General features: G+C 46.0%; 1 protein-coding gene across 10 annotated transcripts in view; it reads right to left on the bottom strand.

The window, feature by feature from the left end:
- Positions 1-18950, bottom strand: part of LOC311110259 (catenin delta-1-like) — a 44662-nt gene that overhangs the window by 9786 nt on the left and 15926 nt on the right. For 6 of the 10 annotated variants that reach the window (XM_084188795.1, XM_084188797.1, XM_084188793.1 and 3 more), the window contains exons 2-14: positions 16471-16542; positions 16137-16262; positions 15412-15701; positions 15142-15226; positions 14853-15043; positions 14197-14307; positions 12936-13077; positions 9670-9892; positions 8663-8858; positions 7505-7622; positions 7028-7072; positions 5314-5425; positions 4071-4088 (exon numbers count right to left, since the gene is read on the bottom strand). In XM_084188795.1, the coding sequence (XP_084044921.1) occupies positions 4071-4088; positions 5314-5425; positions 7028-7072; positions 7505-7622; positions 8663-8858; positions 9670-9892; positions 12936-13077; positions 14197-14307; positions 14853-15043; positions 15142-15226; positions 15412-15701; positions 16137-16262; positions 16471-16542 (1729 nt within the window). The remainder of the gene's footprint in view (positions 1-4070; positions 4089-5313; positions 5426-7027; positions 7073-7504; positions 7623-8662; positions 8859-9669; positions 9893-12935; positions 13078-14196; positions 14308-14852; positions 15044-15141; positions 15227-15411; positions 15702-16136; positions 16263-16470; positions 16543-18950) is intronic. The other 4 variants (XM_084188799.1, XM_084188792.1, XM_084188796.1 and 1 more) reach the window with 2 other exon arrangements.

The following is an 18950-nucleotide window of genomic DNA, read 5'->3' as shown; positions in this document are numbered from 1 at the left end:
GAACACTCTAGAACCCTCTGCCCACACTACGGTGCTCTAGAACCCTCTGCCCACACTATGGGGCTCTAGAACTCTCTGCCCACTCCATGGGGCTCTAGAACTCTCTGCCCACTCCATGGGGCTCTAGAACACTGTGCCCACTCTATGGGGCTCTAGAACACTGTGCCCACTCCATGGGGCTCTAGAACACTGTGCCCACTCTATGGGGCTCTAGAACTCTCTGCCCACTCCATGGGGCTCTAGAACACTGTGCCCACTCCATGGGGCTCTAGAACACTGTGCCCACTCTATGGGGCTCTAGAACACTGTGCCCACTCTATGGGGCTCTAGAACACTGTGCCCACTCTATGGGGCTCTAGAACACTGTGCCCACTCTATGGGGCTCTAGTACACTGTGCCCACTCTATGGGGCTCTAGAACACTGTGCCCACTCTATGGGGCTCTAGAACACTGTGCCCACTCTATGGGGCTCTAGAACACTGTGCCCACTCTATGGGGCTCTAGAACCCTCTGCCCACTCTATGGGGCTCTAGAACCCTCTGCCCACTCTATGGGGCTCTAGAACCCTCTGCCCACTCTATGGGGCTCTAGAACACTCTGCCCACTCTATGGGGCTCTAGAACACTCTGCCCACTCTATGGGGCTCTAGAACCCTCTTTTTATTTATTTTTATTTCACCTTTATTTAACCAGGTAAGCCAGTTGAGAACAAGTTCTCATTTACAACTGCGACCTGGCCAAGATTAAGCAAAGCAGTGCGATAAAAACAACACCACAGAGTTACATATGGAATAAACAAAACGTACAGTCAATAACACAATAGAAATCTATATACAGTGTGTGCAAATGTAGTAAGTTATGGAGGTAAGGCAATAAATAGGCCATAGTGCAAAATAATTACAATTTAGTATTAACACTGGAGTGATAGATGTGCAGAAGATGATGTGCAAATAGAGATACTGGGGTGCAAATGAGCAAAATAAATAACAATGTAAATAACAATATGGGGATGAAGTAGTTGGGTGGACTAATTACAGATGGGCTGTGTACAGGTGCAGTGATCGGTAAGGTGCTCTGACAACTGATGCTTAAAGATAGTGAGGGAGATAAGTGTCTCCAGCTTCAGAGATTTTTGCAGTTTGTTCCAGTCATTTGCAGCAGAGAACTGGAAGGAATGGCGGCCAAAGGAGGTGTTGGCTTTGGGGATGACCAATGAGATATACCTGCTGGAACGCATAATACAGGTGGGTGTTGCTATGGTGACCAATGGTGTTGGACCTGATGGTGGTTGTGTTTGGGCGGGGATTTGCCTAGCAGTGATTTATAGATGACCTGGAGCCAGTGGGTTTGGCGACGAATATGTAGTGAGGGCCAGCCAACGAGAGCGTACAGGTCACAATGGTGGGTAGTATATGGAGCTTTAGTGACAAAACGGATGGCACTGTGATAGACTACATCCAATTTGCTGAGTAGAGTGTTGGAAGCTATTTTGTAAATGACATCGCCAAAGTCAAGGATCGGTAGGATAGTCAGTTTTACGAGGGCATTTTTGGCAGCATGAGTGAAGGAGGCTTTGTTGCGAAATAGGAAGCCGATTCTAGATTTAACTTTGGATTGGAGATGCTTAATGTGACTCTGGAAGGAGCGTTTACGGTCTAACCAGACACCTAGGTATTTGTAGTTTTCCACATATTCTAAGTCAGACCCGCCGAGAGTAGTGATTCTAGTCGGGTGGGCAGGTGCAAGCAGCGTTCGATTGAAGAGCATGCATTTAGTTTTACTAGCGTTTAAGAGCAGTTGGAGGCTACTGAAGGAGTGTTGTATGGCATTGAAGCTCATTTGGAGGTTTGTTAACACAATGAAGGGCCAGATGTATACAAAATGGTGTCGTCTGCATTGAGGTGGATCTGAGAATCACCAGCAGCAAGAGCGACATCATTGATTACACAGAGAATAGAGTCGGCCCGAGATTTGAACCCTGTGGCACCCCCATAGAGACTGCCAGAGGTCCAGACAACAGGCCCTGTGATTTGACACATTGAACTCTGCGAAGTAGTTGGTGAACCATGCGAGGCAGTCATTTGAGAAACCAAGGCTATTTAGTCTGCCAATAAGAATGCGGTGGTTGACAGTCGAAAGCCTTGGCCAGGTCGATAAAGACGGCTGCACAGTACTGTCTTTTATTGATCGCGGTTATTATATCGTTTAGGACCTTGAGCGTGGCTGAGATGCACCCATGACCAGCTCGGAAACCAGATTGCATAGCGGAGAAAGTACGGTGGGATTCGAAATGGTCTGTGATCTGTTTGTTAACTTGGCTTTCAAATACTTTCGAAAGGCAGGGCAGGATGGATATAGGTCTGTAACAGTTTGGATCTAGAGTGTCACCCCCTTTGAAGAGGGGGATGACCGCGGCAGCTTTCCAATCTCTGGGGATCTCAGACGATACGAAAGAGAGGTTGAACAGGCTAGTAATAGGGGTTGCTACAATTTCGGCGGCTAATTTTAGAAAGAAAGGGTCCAGATTGTCTAGCCCAGCTGATTTGTAGGGGTCCAGATTTTGCAGCTCTTTCAGAACATCAGCTATCTGAATTTGGGTGAAGGAAAAGCGGGGGGGGGGGGGGGCATGGGCAAGTTGCAGCGGAGGGTGCAGAGCTGGTGGCCGGGGTAGGGGTAGCCAGGTGGAATGCATTGCCAGCTGTAGCAAAATGCTTATTGAAATTCTTGATTATCATAGATTTATCGGTGGTGACGGTGTTTCCTAGCATCAGTGCAGTGGGTAGCTGGGAGGAGGTGCTCTTATTCTCCATGGACTTTAGTGTCCCAAAACTTTTTGGAGTTAGTGCTACAGGATGCAAATTTCTGTTTGAAAAAGCTAGCCTTTGCTTTCCTCGTCACTCTGCCCACTCTATGGTGCTCTAGAACACTCTGCCCACTCTATGGTGCTCTAGAACACTCTGCCCACTCTATGGTGCTCTAGAACACTCTGCCCACTCTATGGTGCTCTAGAACACTCTGCCCACTCTATGGTGCTCTAGAACACTCTGCCCACTCTATGGTGCTCTAGAACACTCTGCCCACTCTATGGTGCTCTAGAACCACACACCTCTGTGAGCCACTGAAAAAGCTGCTATGTAGGAGCACGCATGCTCACACGTGCACTTTCTCTGTTACACTCATCCTCCTCTACGGGACGGTAGAGAGCATGACAATGCATGCATAGAGTTAGGAGACTGACAGTAGCATTAGAGTTAGGAGACTGACACAATAGCATTAGAGTTAGGAGACTGACACAATAGCATTAGAGTTAGGAGACTGACAGTAGCATTAGAGTTAGGAGACTGACAGTAGCATTAGAGTTAGGAGACTGACACAGTAGCATTAGAGTTAGGAGACTGACACAGTAGCATTAGAGTTAGGAGACTGACAGTAGCATTAGAGTTAGGAGACTGACACAATAGCATTAGAGTTAGGAGACTGACACAGTAGCATTAGAGTTAGGAGACTGACAGTAGCATTAGAGTTAGGAGACTGACACAGTAGCATTAGAGTTAGGAGACTGACACAGTAGCATTAGAGTTAGGAGACTGACAGTAGCATTAGAGTTAGGAGACTGACAGTAGCATTAGAGTTAGGAGACTGACACAATAGCATTAGAGTTAGGAGACTGACACAATAGCATTAGAGTTAGGAGACTGACACAGTAGCATTAGAGTTAGGAGACTGACAGTAGCATTAGAGTTAGGAGACTGACACAGTAGCATTAGAGTTAGGAGACTGACACAGTAGCATTAGAGTTAGGAGACTGACAGTAGCATTAGAGTTAGGAGACTGACACAGTAGCATTAGAGTTAGGAGACTGACAGTAGCATTAGAGTTAGGAGACTGACAGTAGCATTAGAGTTAGGAGACTGACACAGTAGCATTAGAGTTAGGAGACTGACAGTAGCATTAGAGTTAGGAGACTGACACAGTAGCATTAGAGTTAGGAGACTGACAGTAGCATTAGCCAGTCCTAATTAATGCTCTAGCAAGCAGCCAAGCAGAGGTCATCAAAGAGTCAGAGCTTACCTTTAGAACACCACTCGTCTGTTCCACAGCAGAAAGAAGGAGAGGAGAACGAGGGAGGAGGATGGAGGGCGGGAGGAATGATGGAAGGAGAGGAGAAAGGAAGTTCATTTCAGTCTGAGCGAGAACAGCAGTAGTGACCCAGCCACCCAAACACCTCCACAGCTCCTCCCACCAAAGCACCAAGCATAGCTCAACTGTAGACTTAGATTAGAAACTATCCCAGCAAAAACACACACTAATGTGCATGCCAGCACACAGACAGACACACAAAGACAAACCATCAAAAACAAAATGTCAGAGAGAAACAAACAAATAATTTATATCACAGACAGACATCAGACACACAGACAGTAAGGATAGAGTGAGACCATTCTTTAGGATGGGGTAAACAGAGACCATTCTTTAGGATGGGGTAAACAGAGACCATTCTTTAGGATGGGGTAAACAGAGACCATTCTTTAGGATGGGGTAAACAGAGACCATTCTTTAGGACGGGGTAAACAGAGACCATTCTTTAGGACGGGGTAAACAGAGACCATTCTTTAGGATGGGGTAAACAGAGACCATTCTTTAGGATGGGGTAAACAGAGACCATTCTTTAGGACGGGGTAAACAGAGACCATTCTTTAGGACGGGGTAAACAGAGACCATTCTTTAGGATGGGGTAAACAGAGACCATTCTTTAGGACGGGGTAAACAGAGACCATTCTTTAGGACGGGGTAAACAGAGACCATTCTTTAGGACGGGGTAAACAGAGACCATTCTTTAGGATGGGGTAAACAGAGACCATTCTTTAGGACGGGGTAAACAGAGACCATTCTTTAGGACGGGGTAAACAGAGACCATTCTTTAGGACGGGGTAAACAGAGACCATTCTTTAGGACAGGGTAAACAGAGACCATTCTTTAGGATGGGGTAAACAGAGACCATTCTTTAGGATGGGGTAAACAGAGACCATTCTTTAGGATGGGGTAAACAGAGACCATTCTTTAGGATGGGGTAAACAGAGACCATTCTTTAGGATGGGGTAAACAGAGACCATTCTTTAGGACGGGGTAAACAGAGACCATTCTTTAGGACGGGGTAAACAGAGACCTGTCTGCTGTCTGTCTTTCCTGCTACACTGTCACTATACTACACACACACACTCTAAAGTCAACAATTACATCACTCTCACTCTCCATCTGTCTTCCACACACATAATATAAACACTCTCACACAGGAGAACACAGACACACACACCTTTGCCCCTGCGGGAGCTGAAGCGGTTGGTCTTTCCAGTGGAGGGGGCGGGGCCCTGGTTGAGGGACATGGCTTCCTGGTAGCGCTCAGCGCCCGGCACCTCCCGGTGCACCTAAGGTCAAATCACAATTAGAATTATATAGTATAATATTGCTTATTTAAAGACATGCTCCGGAACTTTGCTGACTCCTAAGTAATTTTTTAACCCTCCCGCTTTGGGCTGATGTGTCAATATGTACTTCATGCATTCATAATCTATGAGCAGAATTACTGTCTTACTTCAATTAGCCACGAAATCCCTAGTTTGAAAGCATATTTTTCTGGAAGCTGTGCTGCGCCATTTTCCCTACATTTTACCGCATGTGGGCCAACACCCTAGCAATTCAAGTTCTAGCCAATGAGCTTCAGCCCCTCGTCATTTGAGTGACAGCTAGCAAGATGCACACACAACAGAGAGAGAGAGAGAGCAGTGACATGGTGCACATATCTATGCATATGTGACGTAGTACGCAATTTTCAGGGACCACTTTTGGCTCGTGAGCGCTACTTTCAGAACTGTGAAAAGTGTTGTCACGATACCAGAATTTCGACTGCGATACAGATACCAGGTTTAGTATCATGATACTCGATACAGTACCAAAACGATACCATGGCAAAAAAACGATACCATGGCCAAAGTCACAGAATGGCACTTGATCCAGACAGATCTTCGAGTTCAATATCATTACATTTTAAATGTTTGATTTTTGAATGTATGCGTTAATGAATCAATTATACAATCAATTTGAATTAGTTTTTTTTACTAATCTAACTCCATAACAACATAATGGTAATCATTTATTTGAATGATAAATCTCTATTGATAAACTGGGTAAATCAAGATTTGCATAGAAGCAGCAATCTCATTTTATAAAAGTGTGCACTGTCTCTTTAAGACCCATGACATCATTTACACACACAGTCAGTTCAAAGCTCAAGCAAATATGATCTTGACTGGGAAAGAAATGAGGCGGGAGAGACGAAGTGAATTAATAAAGGTTTTGGTTACAATCAGCTTTGAAATCAGAAATATTTTTCGTTATGGTTTGAATGTCATCACAAACAAGGTAGTAGGGTATTGAATTGATGTTAGCTTCAGCTGTAAGCTAGCAAGGAAAATGTTCCTACAAAGCTGGAAGCTACCGCTATCTTCTTGCATTGTAAAGTGTTCTAGCCTGTAATGGACATTGTTTTGCTAACAGTAATTAACAGTTTCAACATTTCTATATGCCGTGTTGCTTTATTAAAGTGTGTTAACTTCTGTGCAACACGATGATGCAGCCCGGACTCCCAGTGAGTGCAGTGGTTCCTCAGAACAGGCTAGAGCCAGCAGTGGGTAAGTGGAGCAGGCACAGTGCTCTGGCGCTATAAGGGGACATCGTCTATGCTGATAAACAGACTTGATCCTCTCTCAATCAGTAGACGACGTGAGACTCATTTGACACAAGCACCAAAAGTAACATTAATTCCAGTACCAAACCGTTTGTCATGTTCTGGTATCGAAAACGTACAGAGGTTTGGGAATACCGTGCAACACTAACAACTACTGGCTAATAAAGCCCACAGAAGTACCAGAGAATCTCTTTAAAGTCCAATTCAAAAGGTCACAGAAGGCAGAAGAAAACACTAGAAAGAAACAGGGGAGAAAGGGGAACATTATCAACAACAACAATACCTGATAGGACAGATTCCTCAGCAGACACATACTGTTCTCTATCAGCTGGAGAGACAGAGACAGAGACAGAGAGAGAGAGAGAGAGAGAGAGAGAGAGAGAGAGAGAGAGAGAGAGAGAGAGAGAGAGAGAGAGAGAGAGAGAGAGAGAGAGAGAGAGAGAGAGAGAGAGAGAGAGAGAGAGAGAGAGAGAGAGAGAGAGAGAGAGAGAGAGAGACAGAGAGACAGAGAGACAGAGAGAGAGAGAGAGAGAGAGAGAGAGAGAGAGAGAGAGAGAGAGAGAGAGACACAGAGAGAGAGAGAGAGACAGAGAGAGAGAGACAGAGAGAGAGAGAGAGAGAGAGAGAGAGAGAGAGAGAGAGAGAGAGAGAGAGAGAGAGAAAAGGGAAACAGGATTAAAATATATGCGGGCACACAATCAAAGTTCAGGATCACGTTGAAAGGATAGCAAGAAAAACAGCATTGTGTGCGCATGCGCACCTTGTTGTCCACGTCTTTCAGGTTTATCTGTGATTGGACAATGTACATGAGCGAGTCGACTAATCCTGTGCACTCTCTCAGCTTCCTCCTGGCCTCACTGCGCTCTGAGCTCACGTTCCTGGTTTAGAGAGAGAGCGAGAGAGGGGGGAGGAGAGGGAGAGAAGGGGTGTGTGAGAAAGCAAAATAACAAGCAATACAGAAACAGAGGGACAGAATAAAATGGACAGAGAGAGAGAGAGGCAGAGAGAGAGAGAAATAGACAGAAAGACAGAGAGAGAAAGACAGAGAAAGACAGAGAGAGAGACAGAGACAGACAGAGAGAGACAGAGAGAGTGGAATGAGAGTGGCTACTATCAGTGGCCACATAAGGATTCCAGCACACAACACAACCATTAGTAATAAAACACTGAGCGGTCCTATTTCAGTGTGCTGGTTTCAGAGACTGAAAGACTGAAAGGGTGTGGCTCCGTCCCAAAAGACACCCTATTCTCTATGTGGTGCACTAAAGTTAGGGATGCCAAAAGTAGTGCACTACATAGGGCGCCATTTAGGATGCCGCCTGTGGTGGTTAAACTCCAGTGTAGTGAGATGGTAGATCAGGTTCCTGGGCCAGTCATTGTGTTGTAGCCTGCCTTTAACAGAGAGAGACCCACCCACCGTAGAAGACAGCACATTCCCACTCTGCCCTACCGTTAGGGAATTCCTCAGGCACACATGAACAGACATGCACATACACGCACCACTGCAAGATGAACACACAGCTACCACTCACTCATGGACTACACATGGCTGTTTTAGTGCTGGCCGATACATCTTCAATACTGGTATGTCTTTTTACAATACCGTCTATAACGATATTTTCATACAGTGCTAAGTTAAATGAAAAGTTCAACAAATTGGACGACTTCACGTCAGTTAGGTCCTAGTTTGGTTGAGGATAAAACCATCAGAATAGAGAAAGTCCAGTAAAAAGCATTAAGAATTAATCCGTTGCAATTCTAGGGTCAAGGTTCAAGCATTAAACATATTTAGAACTTTTATTATTCAGAAAACATAAAATACCGTTAAAAAATGAGAAACGTATTGTGATATGATATTCTGGCCATATCACCCTCTTCTTCCTCCCACTATACAATCCCTCCATCCCCCTCTCTGTACCTCAGACAGCCAGCTGTGTTGGTGAGGGCCGTCTCCCACTCCAGGTGTCGGGGTTTGAGGTTCTCCTCTCCTCCTCCCTCATTCCCCCTCTCCCAGCCCGAGTGCGGCACCATCACCTCGTCTGAGAGGGCGTGCAGCGCGTGGTCAACGATCTCCATCTTCACCGAGTCGTGAGACGACAGGTTCCACAGCGTGCCTGAGGAAGAGGGAGACGGATCATCATCACTACCATCATCACCACCACTACTACCGTCACAACCACCGTCACCACCACCACCGGCATCAACATTATCCTAATATCTGCTTATTTAGATAAACAATGAGAGAAATGAAACATAGTTGAGAAAACACTCCATAACACCTCAAAACTCCAACTATGAAGTCAGGTTTCAGATTGTTGAAGTGGTAATACTACACTTATACACTACCGTTACCCACTTATAGTAGTAATACTACACTTATACACTATCGTTACCCACTTATAGTAGTAATACTACACTTATACACTACCGTTACCCACTTATAGTAGTAATACTACACTTATACACTATCGTTACCCACTTATAGTAGTAATACTACACTTATACACTACCGTTACCCACTTATAGTAGTAATACTACACTTATACACTACCGTTACCCACTTATAGTAGTAATACTACACTTATACACTACCGTTCCCCACTTATAGTAGTAATACTACACTTATACACTACCGTTACCCACTTATAGTAGTAATACTACACTTATACACTACCGTCACCCACTTATAGTAGTAATACTACACTTATACACTACTGTCACCCACTTATAGTAGTAATACTACACTTATACACTACCGTCTCCCACATATAGTAGTAATACTACCGTCACCCACTTATAGTAGTAATACTACACTTATACACTACCGTCTCCCACTTATAGTAGTAATACTACACTTATACACTACTGTCTCCCACATATAGTAGTAATAGTAATACTACAGTACTGTAGTAGCAGTAGTATTACCTGTGATAGTATCGGTCAGGTCTTGGTCTCTGGTCTTCCTCAGTAGTCTGACCAGGGCCGGTATTCCATCACAGTTCTTGATGGCGATCTTATTGTCAGCGTCTCGTCCGTAAGAGATGTTTTTGAGCGCGCCGCAGGCAGCGTGGTGAACCTCCTTCTTAGGGTTGTCTAACATGGACACCAGGGATGGGATACCTTTCATACGACGGACATCTGTCTTCACCTGGAGGGGAGGGAGAGAAGGGAGGGGGGAGGGGGGAGAGGAAGGAGAGGAAAGGGAAGGAGGGAGAGAAGAGAGGAAGGAGAGGAGGGAGAGAGGAGAGGAAGGAGAGGGGGAAGGAAGGAGGGAGAGAGGAGAGGGAGGGAAGGAGGGAGGAGAGGGAAGGGAGAGAGAGGGAAGGAGGGAGAGAGTGGGAAGGAGAGAGGAGAGGAGGGAGAGGGATGGAGGGAGAGGGATGGAGGGAGAGAGGAGAGGAAGGAGAGGGAAGGAAGGAGGGAGAGAGGAGAGGAAGGAGAGGGAGAGAGAGGGAAGGAGGGAGGGGGAGGGAGGGAGAGGGAGAGAGGAAAGGGAGGGAAGGAGGGAGGAGAGGGAAGGGAGAGAGAGGGAAGGAGGGAGAGAGGGATGAGGGAGGGAGTGGGAAGGAGGGAAAGAGGAGAGGGATGAGGGAGGGAGTGGGAAGGAGGGAGAGAGGAGAGGAGGGAGAGGTGTTAGTGGTTGTGTCTTGCTCTCATTCTGACATGAAAGACAGTAGCTAGGTTGCCTGCAGCATGGCTGTGTTTATGAATAGATAAAGAGGGTGTGTCTGTGTGTGTGTGTGTGTAATCAAATCTAATTTTATTCGTCACATGCTTGGTAAACAACAAGCGTAGACTAACAGTGAAATGCTTACTTATGGGCCCTTCAAAAATGCAGACAGAGAGAAAATAGAAAAAAATAGAAAAATAATAACACTTATTAACAAAAGTAATAATAAATACACAATGAGTAACGATAGAAGGGGTACCAGTACGGGGTGGATGTGCAGGGGTACGAGGTCATTGAGGTAGATATGCAAGGGGCTGTGAAGGTGAGGTGCTGCAGGTAGTGGCTATGTGTATATAAAGAAAGTGTGTATAGATAAAGATATTACCTTGTCGTTCTTAAAGGTAAGGTGCTGCAGGTGTATAAATTACCTTGTCGTGTGTATTAAAGCCAAGTGTGTGTGTATGTGTGTGTGTGTGAGAGAGAGAGAGAGAGAGAAGTGGGGGATGTTCTGCCCATGCAACCTAGCTAGCTATGTAGCTCGTAATTTACGGGACCGGTGTGTGTTTGTAGTTGAGCGAGTGAGTGAGTGAATATATTTGTCCAAATGACAGGTTACATAAATGCATGAAATGGCCATCTATAGTTATCACATACCTTTAATATCAAACATGGCCCATTTACAATACTAGTAAAAGTGTGTGTGTGTGTGTGTGTGTTCACGCATGCATTTCAATGAGTGCAGGTTGTGTGTAATTTGTGTGTTATAGAAAGTGTGTTGATATTACTAAATGTATTTACTAGAATAGATTATAACGATGACTGAATGTTAAAGAATTATACATTGCTATTCGTCTTATCTTTCAGATGAAAAACATCTAGTGCTCATTGGCAAGATCGCTGGTTCCATGGAAACCTCTGCAAGGAAACGGTCAGCTCAAAAAGGAGCCAACAAAAGAAAGGAAACATCAGAGGACATTATCTGCAGTGAAACATTCTATCTAGCTATATAAACCATACCTCTCCGCAAACACGCCATCTCCGATGTTGGTTACAAGTACCGCCTTGTAACCAACATCGGAGAAGGTGTGTTTGCATAAGTACTGCCTTGTAACCAACATCGGAGAAGGTGTGTTTGCATAAGTACTGCCTTGTAACCAACATCAGAGAAGGCAAGTTTGCAGAGGAGCGTGGTTTATATAGATAGATAGCTACTCCACTGGTGCCAAAATGTGACTGTAGGGTGTCAGCAACTATAATTACAAGTTTACCCTCTTCATCTATGGCAAAGATCCTTATACGTTTCCCCTTCCATCCGTGTCTGGTGTTAGCACGTTACTGGCTAGCTAGGTCTTCAGCCAGCATGGAACACAAGGGAGGGGAGGAGGATATGTCGTTCACAACTCTGACGCAGTTGTCATGCCAACACATCTGTCAGTGCTGCTGTGAACCGCATCACAAAACACATTCTAAACGGGATATGTATATAAAAATATATATACAATTGATCCAATTTCAATGTTGTTTGAGTTCCTTTGAGTATCACCACATTTGCTTGAGATGATTTTACTTCAACACTGCATCCAAGTTGCTTGACATGGGCGTTTCATGCATGTGCACGTACACATGCGTTCAAACACGTGCACACCGCATGTAGTCTTCGCACATGTCGTGGCATGAACATGAGACGTGCACGTGTTTCTCTGTCATGTACGTGTGAACATAAGTGAATGTAGCCAATACATTCTGTTGCTTGTATGTGTTCACATGTGGGTACGTATACATGTGCACATGACAACGATGCAGACAGACACTATGTCAGTATAGTTAGAGCAAGATGGAATTTATATGTAGTGTGTGAGTGTGTGAGAGAGAAAGAAAGAACATGTTAATGGATTTCATGTATTATGTTTTGTATTAAGTTGATATTCATTCTTTGAATAAATGTCTTAAAAGTAACTGCAAACTTTGACTTAGTTGGTGTGGGGACACTCTACATGTAAATGGCACGTAACTCGTTTGATATTTGGAGTAGAGAGATCATGTTGGCCTCATTACAAAGCTAACATTCTCTTCTTTCCAGCACTGTCTAAAATTCCAAATGGTTTTTGGGTCAATGTGACTGATTATGTAGAGCAAGTCACATGTTACCTTGTCGTTCTTAAAGGTGAGGTGTATTGGTCGCGTTCCCCTGCTCAGACGTTGCTTGCATCAACCAATGGTTACGTGCCACGTCATCGACTAACTGAGTGCTTTAACATATGATGTGGTTAGCCGATACATAAAATATACAGGCGTTGTAAGATCTGGCAGGCGTCAGCAACACCTGGGCAGAGGAACATGCCCATTACTTTGTCGTTCTTAAAGGTAAGGTGCTGCAGGTGTATAAATTACCTTGTCGTTCTTAAAGGTGAGGTGCTGCAGGTGTATATATTACCTTGTCGTTCTTAAAAGGTGAGGTGCTGCAGGTGTATAAATTACCTTGTCGTTCTTAAAGGTGAGGTGCTGCAGGTGTATAAATTACCTTGTCGTTCTTAAAGGTGAGGTGCTGCAGGTATGCGGCAGCGTTGCTCTTGACGGGGTCCAGTCTGTAGTTAAGCATGGCGATGACCTCCGGCAGCTCAGGCTGTCTCCAGGAAGTGGCGGCGGGGCCTTTCCTCAGGGTGCTGGCCAATGAGATAAGAGAATATATATATATAACACTTTCAACCAAAGCGACTTACAGTAGTGAAGGTAAATTCCAAATCTGGACCTTGAATCTAGTTCTACTGCTGAATATCATTCTTCCCCTCTAATTAGGGACTGACTTAGACCTGGGACACAAGGCGGGTGCAATTAATTATCAGGTAGAACAGAAAACCAGCAGTAATCCGGACAAGTCCTAAAATTTACTTTTTGTTCCACCAGCCACTGTGGCAGGTAGATTTAAAGATCTACCAGCCACTCAGAGTTTTTACCAGCCAAAATATTCCCCCCCCCCTAAAATTACACCAACCAAACACAAAGAAAACAGATGAGCATGCTTTGTAATGTTTCTAAAACAATACATGTATTACCAGTAAGAAGTAATGAGGTATATTGTTTCATTTCATTTTTTGTGACCAGAGTCTTTTAACAAGAATGATCACCTGCCCCGTTAAGGGCGGGAGGTTACCGTGGTAACGCGCCTGGATTCATGTTCGTGCCTGACTGGCAGCAGGGTTGTTTTCTCTTCTCTAGCATTTCAAACTCAAAACATTGAAAAACAACCTCGCTTGTGAACAAAACACATGTAAATAGCCAAGGAACACAAGGACACAGTCTCACTTCAGTAGACTTTAGCTTCAAGTCAATTAGATTAACTTTTATTCCTGTGCGCAGCGCTGCTAAAAATGAATCTTTCACTCAGCTCTTCACAGGCTCCCAGCCCCCTGCCAGGCAGTGTTGCAGTGCGACGTGGGAAAGGCTATAGGATTCCTAGTTCTTTGACTTTGTGCGATGAATTTACCAGCTATGAAACAAAACGGCAGAAATACTTTGAAAACAGCTACTGCAGCATTTAATTGACTATAAATGTGATCATACTTAACAATTTTGTATTCACAAATGTGAGTGAAATGCACGAACTGTGGAGCCCTGATCACCTGCCAACGTGGCTGGTGAAATAGACATCTGACCCGCCAATGCCAAAATCTACCCGCGTTCGGCAGGTGGAGGGTGTTCATTTTAGGCCCTGGTCCGGACCTCCAGGCTTGGATTTGAATACCCCTGATATATCAAAAATATATGCCACCAAGGAGTCTCACCTGTCCAATGAGGCCATGCTACCCCTCTCTCCCTGGGCCAGGGGAGCACCACCCCAGTAGTACATGTCCCCAGCTCCACTCATGTCTCCATCCAGAGTCCCTTCATAGCTCCTGGGAGGGGAGAGAAGAGGTAGGGGTTAGTATGGAGTGGACACTACTCCTGGGATGGGATGGGAAGTAGAGATAGGGATTAGTATGGAGTGGACACTACACCGACAGGGGTTAGTATGGAGTGGACACTACACCAACAGGGGTTAGTATGGAGTGGACACTACACCGACAGGGGTTAGTATGGAGTGGACACTACACCGACAGGGGTTAGTATGGAGTGGACACTACACCGACAGGGGTTAGTATGGAGTGGACACTACACCGACAGGGGTTAGTATGGAGTGGACACTACACCGACAGGGGTTAGTATGGAGTGGACACTACACCGACAGGGGTTAGTATGGAGTGGACACTACACCGACAGGGGTTAGTATGGAGTGGACACTACACTGACTGAATAACCAACCAGGGATAGAGAAAGGGAGACCAGACATTAAAGGCACAAATTCAGCGACAGAAATGTCACACACACACACACACACACACAACCTTTCAGATCAACACACACACACACACACCCTCCCTCCACACACTGGTGTCTGTACCCTGTCCTGCGGGGCGGTCCGTGGTTAAAGGCGTGCTGGTTGCGTGGTACTGTCCCGTAGTGGATGGCCGGTCCCATGCCGTAGTCTGCCTCGTCATATCCCACACTCCTCTGGTCATCTTCCAGACCATACGGCTCCGCGACAAACCTCTGCATCCCCGACAGCTCCAACGCACTGCCCATACGACCCACCTGACCAATACAATATCATCACACGTTAATACACACTCTGCAGTCTCCACAGCAACAACACATTGGCCATACGACCCACTTTATTTAACACGACCCACCTGTGGCTGTGCTGCGTATGGGTCCAGCTGGTTCCTGCTGATGGCTCTGTATCCTGAGTCCAGGGTCCGGTACCCATCCGCTGGCCTGGAGGGGGAGAAGTGGGGAGGGGAGAGGAGAAGAGGGGGGGGAGGAGAGGAGAGGAGAGGGGAGCGTTGAGGAGGAGAGCGGGGGAAAAGAGATGATATATCTATTGTCTCCCAACTCCACTCCTATGGTTAAGAAACAACAGATCCCACAGAAGAGTTCTCTGTCATCTTCATCTATCCTACCTGTAGCGGTCGTCCATGCGTGCTCCCCTGCTCAGGCTGGCGTAGGTCTCCCCTATGGAGGGAGGGCCCTGGCGGTAGTCGTCGTACCCCGCCGGGGGTCCGTACTGGTAGTTTCGGGGCACGGTGTTGGTGGGGTAGTCCATGGGAGGCCCTGGCTGTCTGTAGACCCGCTCCATGGGGGTGGTGTAACCCCCCATACCTGTCATAGACCCCCCTCCATCCAGGGAGAGGTTGTCAGACACAGAGGGGATGACTGTACGAGTCATGGTAGTCTTCACTACCTTCTTTACCTGGGGAGAGGAGGGAGGAGAGGGGGAGGAGGTGGGAGAGGGGGAAAAGGGGGAGGAGGAAGGAGAGGGGGAGGAGGGAGGAGAGGGGGGAGAAGGGAGGAGAGGAGAAACAGATACAAGGTTAGTGTCGGACATGGTGTGAATGACCGTACGAGTCAGGGGAGGGGGAGAGAGGTTGGAGAGGAAAAGGAGGAGGGGAGAGAAAGAGAAGAAAATATAAAAGAGAGAAAGTAGGAGGTGTGGAGGCAGAAATGGTCAGTCAATTAGCTAATGTAATTCACAATCCTCAAGTGTCAACTGTGTGTGTGTGTGTGTGTGTGTGCGTGTGTGCGTGTGTGTGTGTGTGTGTGTGGTGTGTGTGTGTGTGTGTGGTGTGTGTGTGTGGTGCGTGTGTGCGTGTGTGTGTGTGTGTGTGTGTGTGTGTAAAGATAGTACCGTAGTTTCTGTGCGGCGCGTGGTGCCATCTTCGCTGGTTTCCACGGAGATGACGGGGGGAGCTTCCTGAGGGTCCTCCTCCACGGTAAACGTCTCCTGAACGGCGTGACCCGGCTCCATCCTGTACTGAAGAACAGAGACAGACACCGTTACACACACACAATATAAAACGCACACACACAATATAAAACGCACACACAGGATTCACATCAAATGTACACTAGCAGACTTAATTAACACAGGTGAACACACACACACACAGAGATACATAAAGACTGACAGACACACAACTGACAAAGAGAAATACATATTCAGGTACAGACACACAGCTTACATGTGTCCCGTTGACGTATCCCTCGTTCAGTGTGAGCCTCTCTATGTCCGCATCACAAGAAACACGGCCATTCTGTAGAGCAGAGGGGAAGATGGGAGCTGTTTACACAAGAGGACACAGTGTGTGTGTGTGTGTGTGTGTGTGTGTGGTGTGTGTGTCGACCGCAGTGGCCAGTGGCCAAGGAGGAGCAGAGTTATTCCAAACATTCAGAGGAGAAGGTTAATGCAGGACACAGAGAGAATGTCATTACATCAGAGCCCCAGGCTCATTTCACACACAGGGACAACACCCACAAACCACTATCCCGTTCAGTCAATCCCAGACATCCCGCAGAACATCAAGTCATTTAAGCAGAAATACAGTAAATACAAAGTCGACAAAACAATCCAACAATTGATGAAGCGAATTAAAAAACATGAATGGATGGACAGAATGGGTGAGTCATGGAGGAGGACGACAGACCGGTTTAGAGCTACAGTGTTGCCAGCTAGAAAGAGAGAGAGAACCTCAGAGAGAGCAGGGCGTGTGAGAACCTGTCAGTGGGTGGTCGGCTGTGTCAGTGTGCTTCTCAGTGTGTGTGTGTGTCTCAGTGTGTGTGTGTGTGTGTGCGCCTGTCAGCTATGTAAACAGGGTGAAGACCAGGCACATTCCAACCCTCTGTCTGTTCTCCAGAGATACAACACTGACTGACCAGACCAACCCTGAGAGAGAGGAGAGGAGACTACGTGACTGTGTTTTACATGTAGTGTGTTTATAAAATGGCTGAGGGTGGTAAAATTACACGCCTCAGTGTGTTTGCTTACCAGGCAGTGTGTGTGTGTGTTCACAAGTTATCTAAAGCTATGCGGTCACTACGTTCAGATAGGGGAGACGGACACTGAGTCACAGACACTAAACAGGAAGTGAACATTGTAGACAGTAACATAGTCCAGGGATTGGACAAAACCCAACCGGTTATGAATCAAGTGGGCAACGGTAAGAATGTGTAAAAATAAAGGGGATTTTTCTCCTCCGTTCTCCCCTCTGCCCAGTGTGCACACGCTGCTCTTCCTTCAGAAAAGCATGCATCACAACTTCGTTCATTTGCACAATTTCTCACTTTCGCATGTAAATGTCACCAGAAATGACATTCAGTAGCTACTAGCAATGCTTGTATAACTTTATGAGCTGGATTCGCCTATCTTTGCAATTAGTTTATGTTCATTTTCACTCGTTAGCATTTAGCTAACAGCGTCTATGTGATTTCACTATTTGTTTGTAAAAAATGTGTTAGCATTCTGGTAATAGAGGCCCAATGGGCTTTTCTTGTGTTTTTAGCGCCCCCTTGTGAATCCTGGTATGAGAGAAGGACGGCATAACCATATGAAAATCTGGATACAACCCAAGCCTAATACACAGCACCCCTGTGCTTTAAATAGACCAGTCTAACTGGACCCGTTTCCCTTTGGAGGGGGGGGGGGGGGGGGGCAGGAGATCAACAGATGTGTTTCACTGGTGTTCCCCACCTAGACTGAACAAGAGCAGGGGTGTATTCAGTGAAGTTAAAGTTGCAGATAGAAATGTAACGAATAGAGCCAACACGAATTCCCCTATTCTACCTGACAGATAAACATGTCTGTTTTTACATGATATATTTATATCCGATAGGCTTTGGTGATATATACCGTTTATACCGTACACCGGGGTACTTCGGAATGCCGACGGTATGATTTTTAATACAGTTTATGAAAATAAATACAAATATTATTATTTATTTTTTTGGAGGGGGGTTGGGGGAACCGAGGCGGGGGCTGCGTGCTACGCCACTGCTTAAGTTAAGGATAACTATAAGTCGTCTAAGATGTGTCAAATCGTTTATATCCAGCTCAGGGCTCCAGCTTTGCATTTGGTTTGCTGACTTGCTAGCTAAGTGGCTAGATGTCTAGATCAAGCTTCTTGGTTACAGCGGAGACATTCTAGCCTGAGTACCAGTCTCTGTAGCTAACATTCCACTCATTTACATTTACATTTACATTTACATTTACATTTACATTTACATTTACATTTTAGTCATTTAGCAGACGCTCTTATCCAGAGCGACTTACAGTTAGCGAATAGATCTTTGTTTTTTTTTCTTTTTTTTTTTTTTTTTTTATACTGGCCCCCCGTGGGAATCAAACCCACAACCCTGGCGTTGCAAACGCCATGCTCTATCAACTGAGCTACATCCCTGCCGGCCATTCCCTCCCCTACCCTGGACGACGCTGGGCCAATTGTGCGCCGCCCCATGGGTCTCCCGGTCGCGGCCGGCTGCGACAGAGCCTGGATTCGAACCAGGATCTCTGGTGGCACAGTTAACACTGCGATGCAGTGCCTTAGACCACTGCGCCACTCGTCGTCATCGAGAGAGACTGACCTTTCTGCCATCTTCAAATATGAACATTCTACCGTTAATGAGTTCGAGGAGAACAGAGCAGTTGATCCTGATTCGATAACCCTCA

Source organism: Coregonus lavaretus, assembly GCF_964263955.1.
Source record: "Coregonus lavaretus genome assembly, contig: SUPER_35_unloc_2, whole genome shotgun sequence".
NCBI lineage: Eukaryota > Metazoa > Chordata > Actinopteri > Salmoniformes > Salmonidae > Coregonus > Coregonus lavaretus.
The sequence above is the reverse complement of the archived record's forward strand: the minus strand, read 5'-3'. Positions and strand labels throughout refer to the sequence as shown.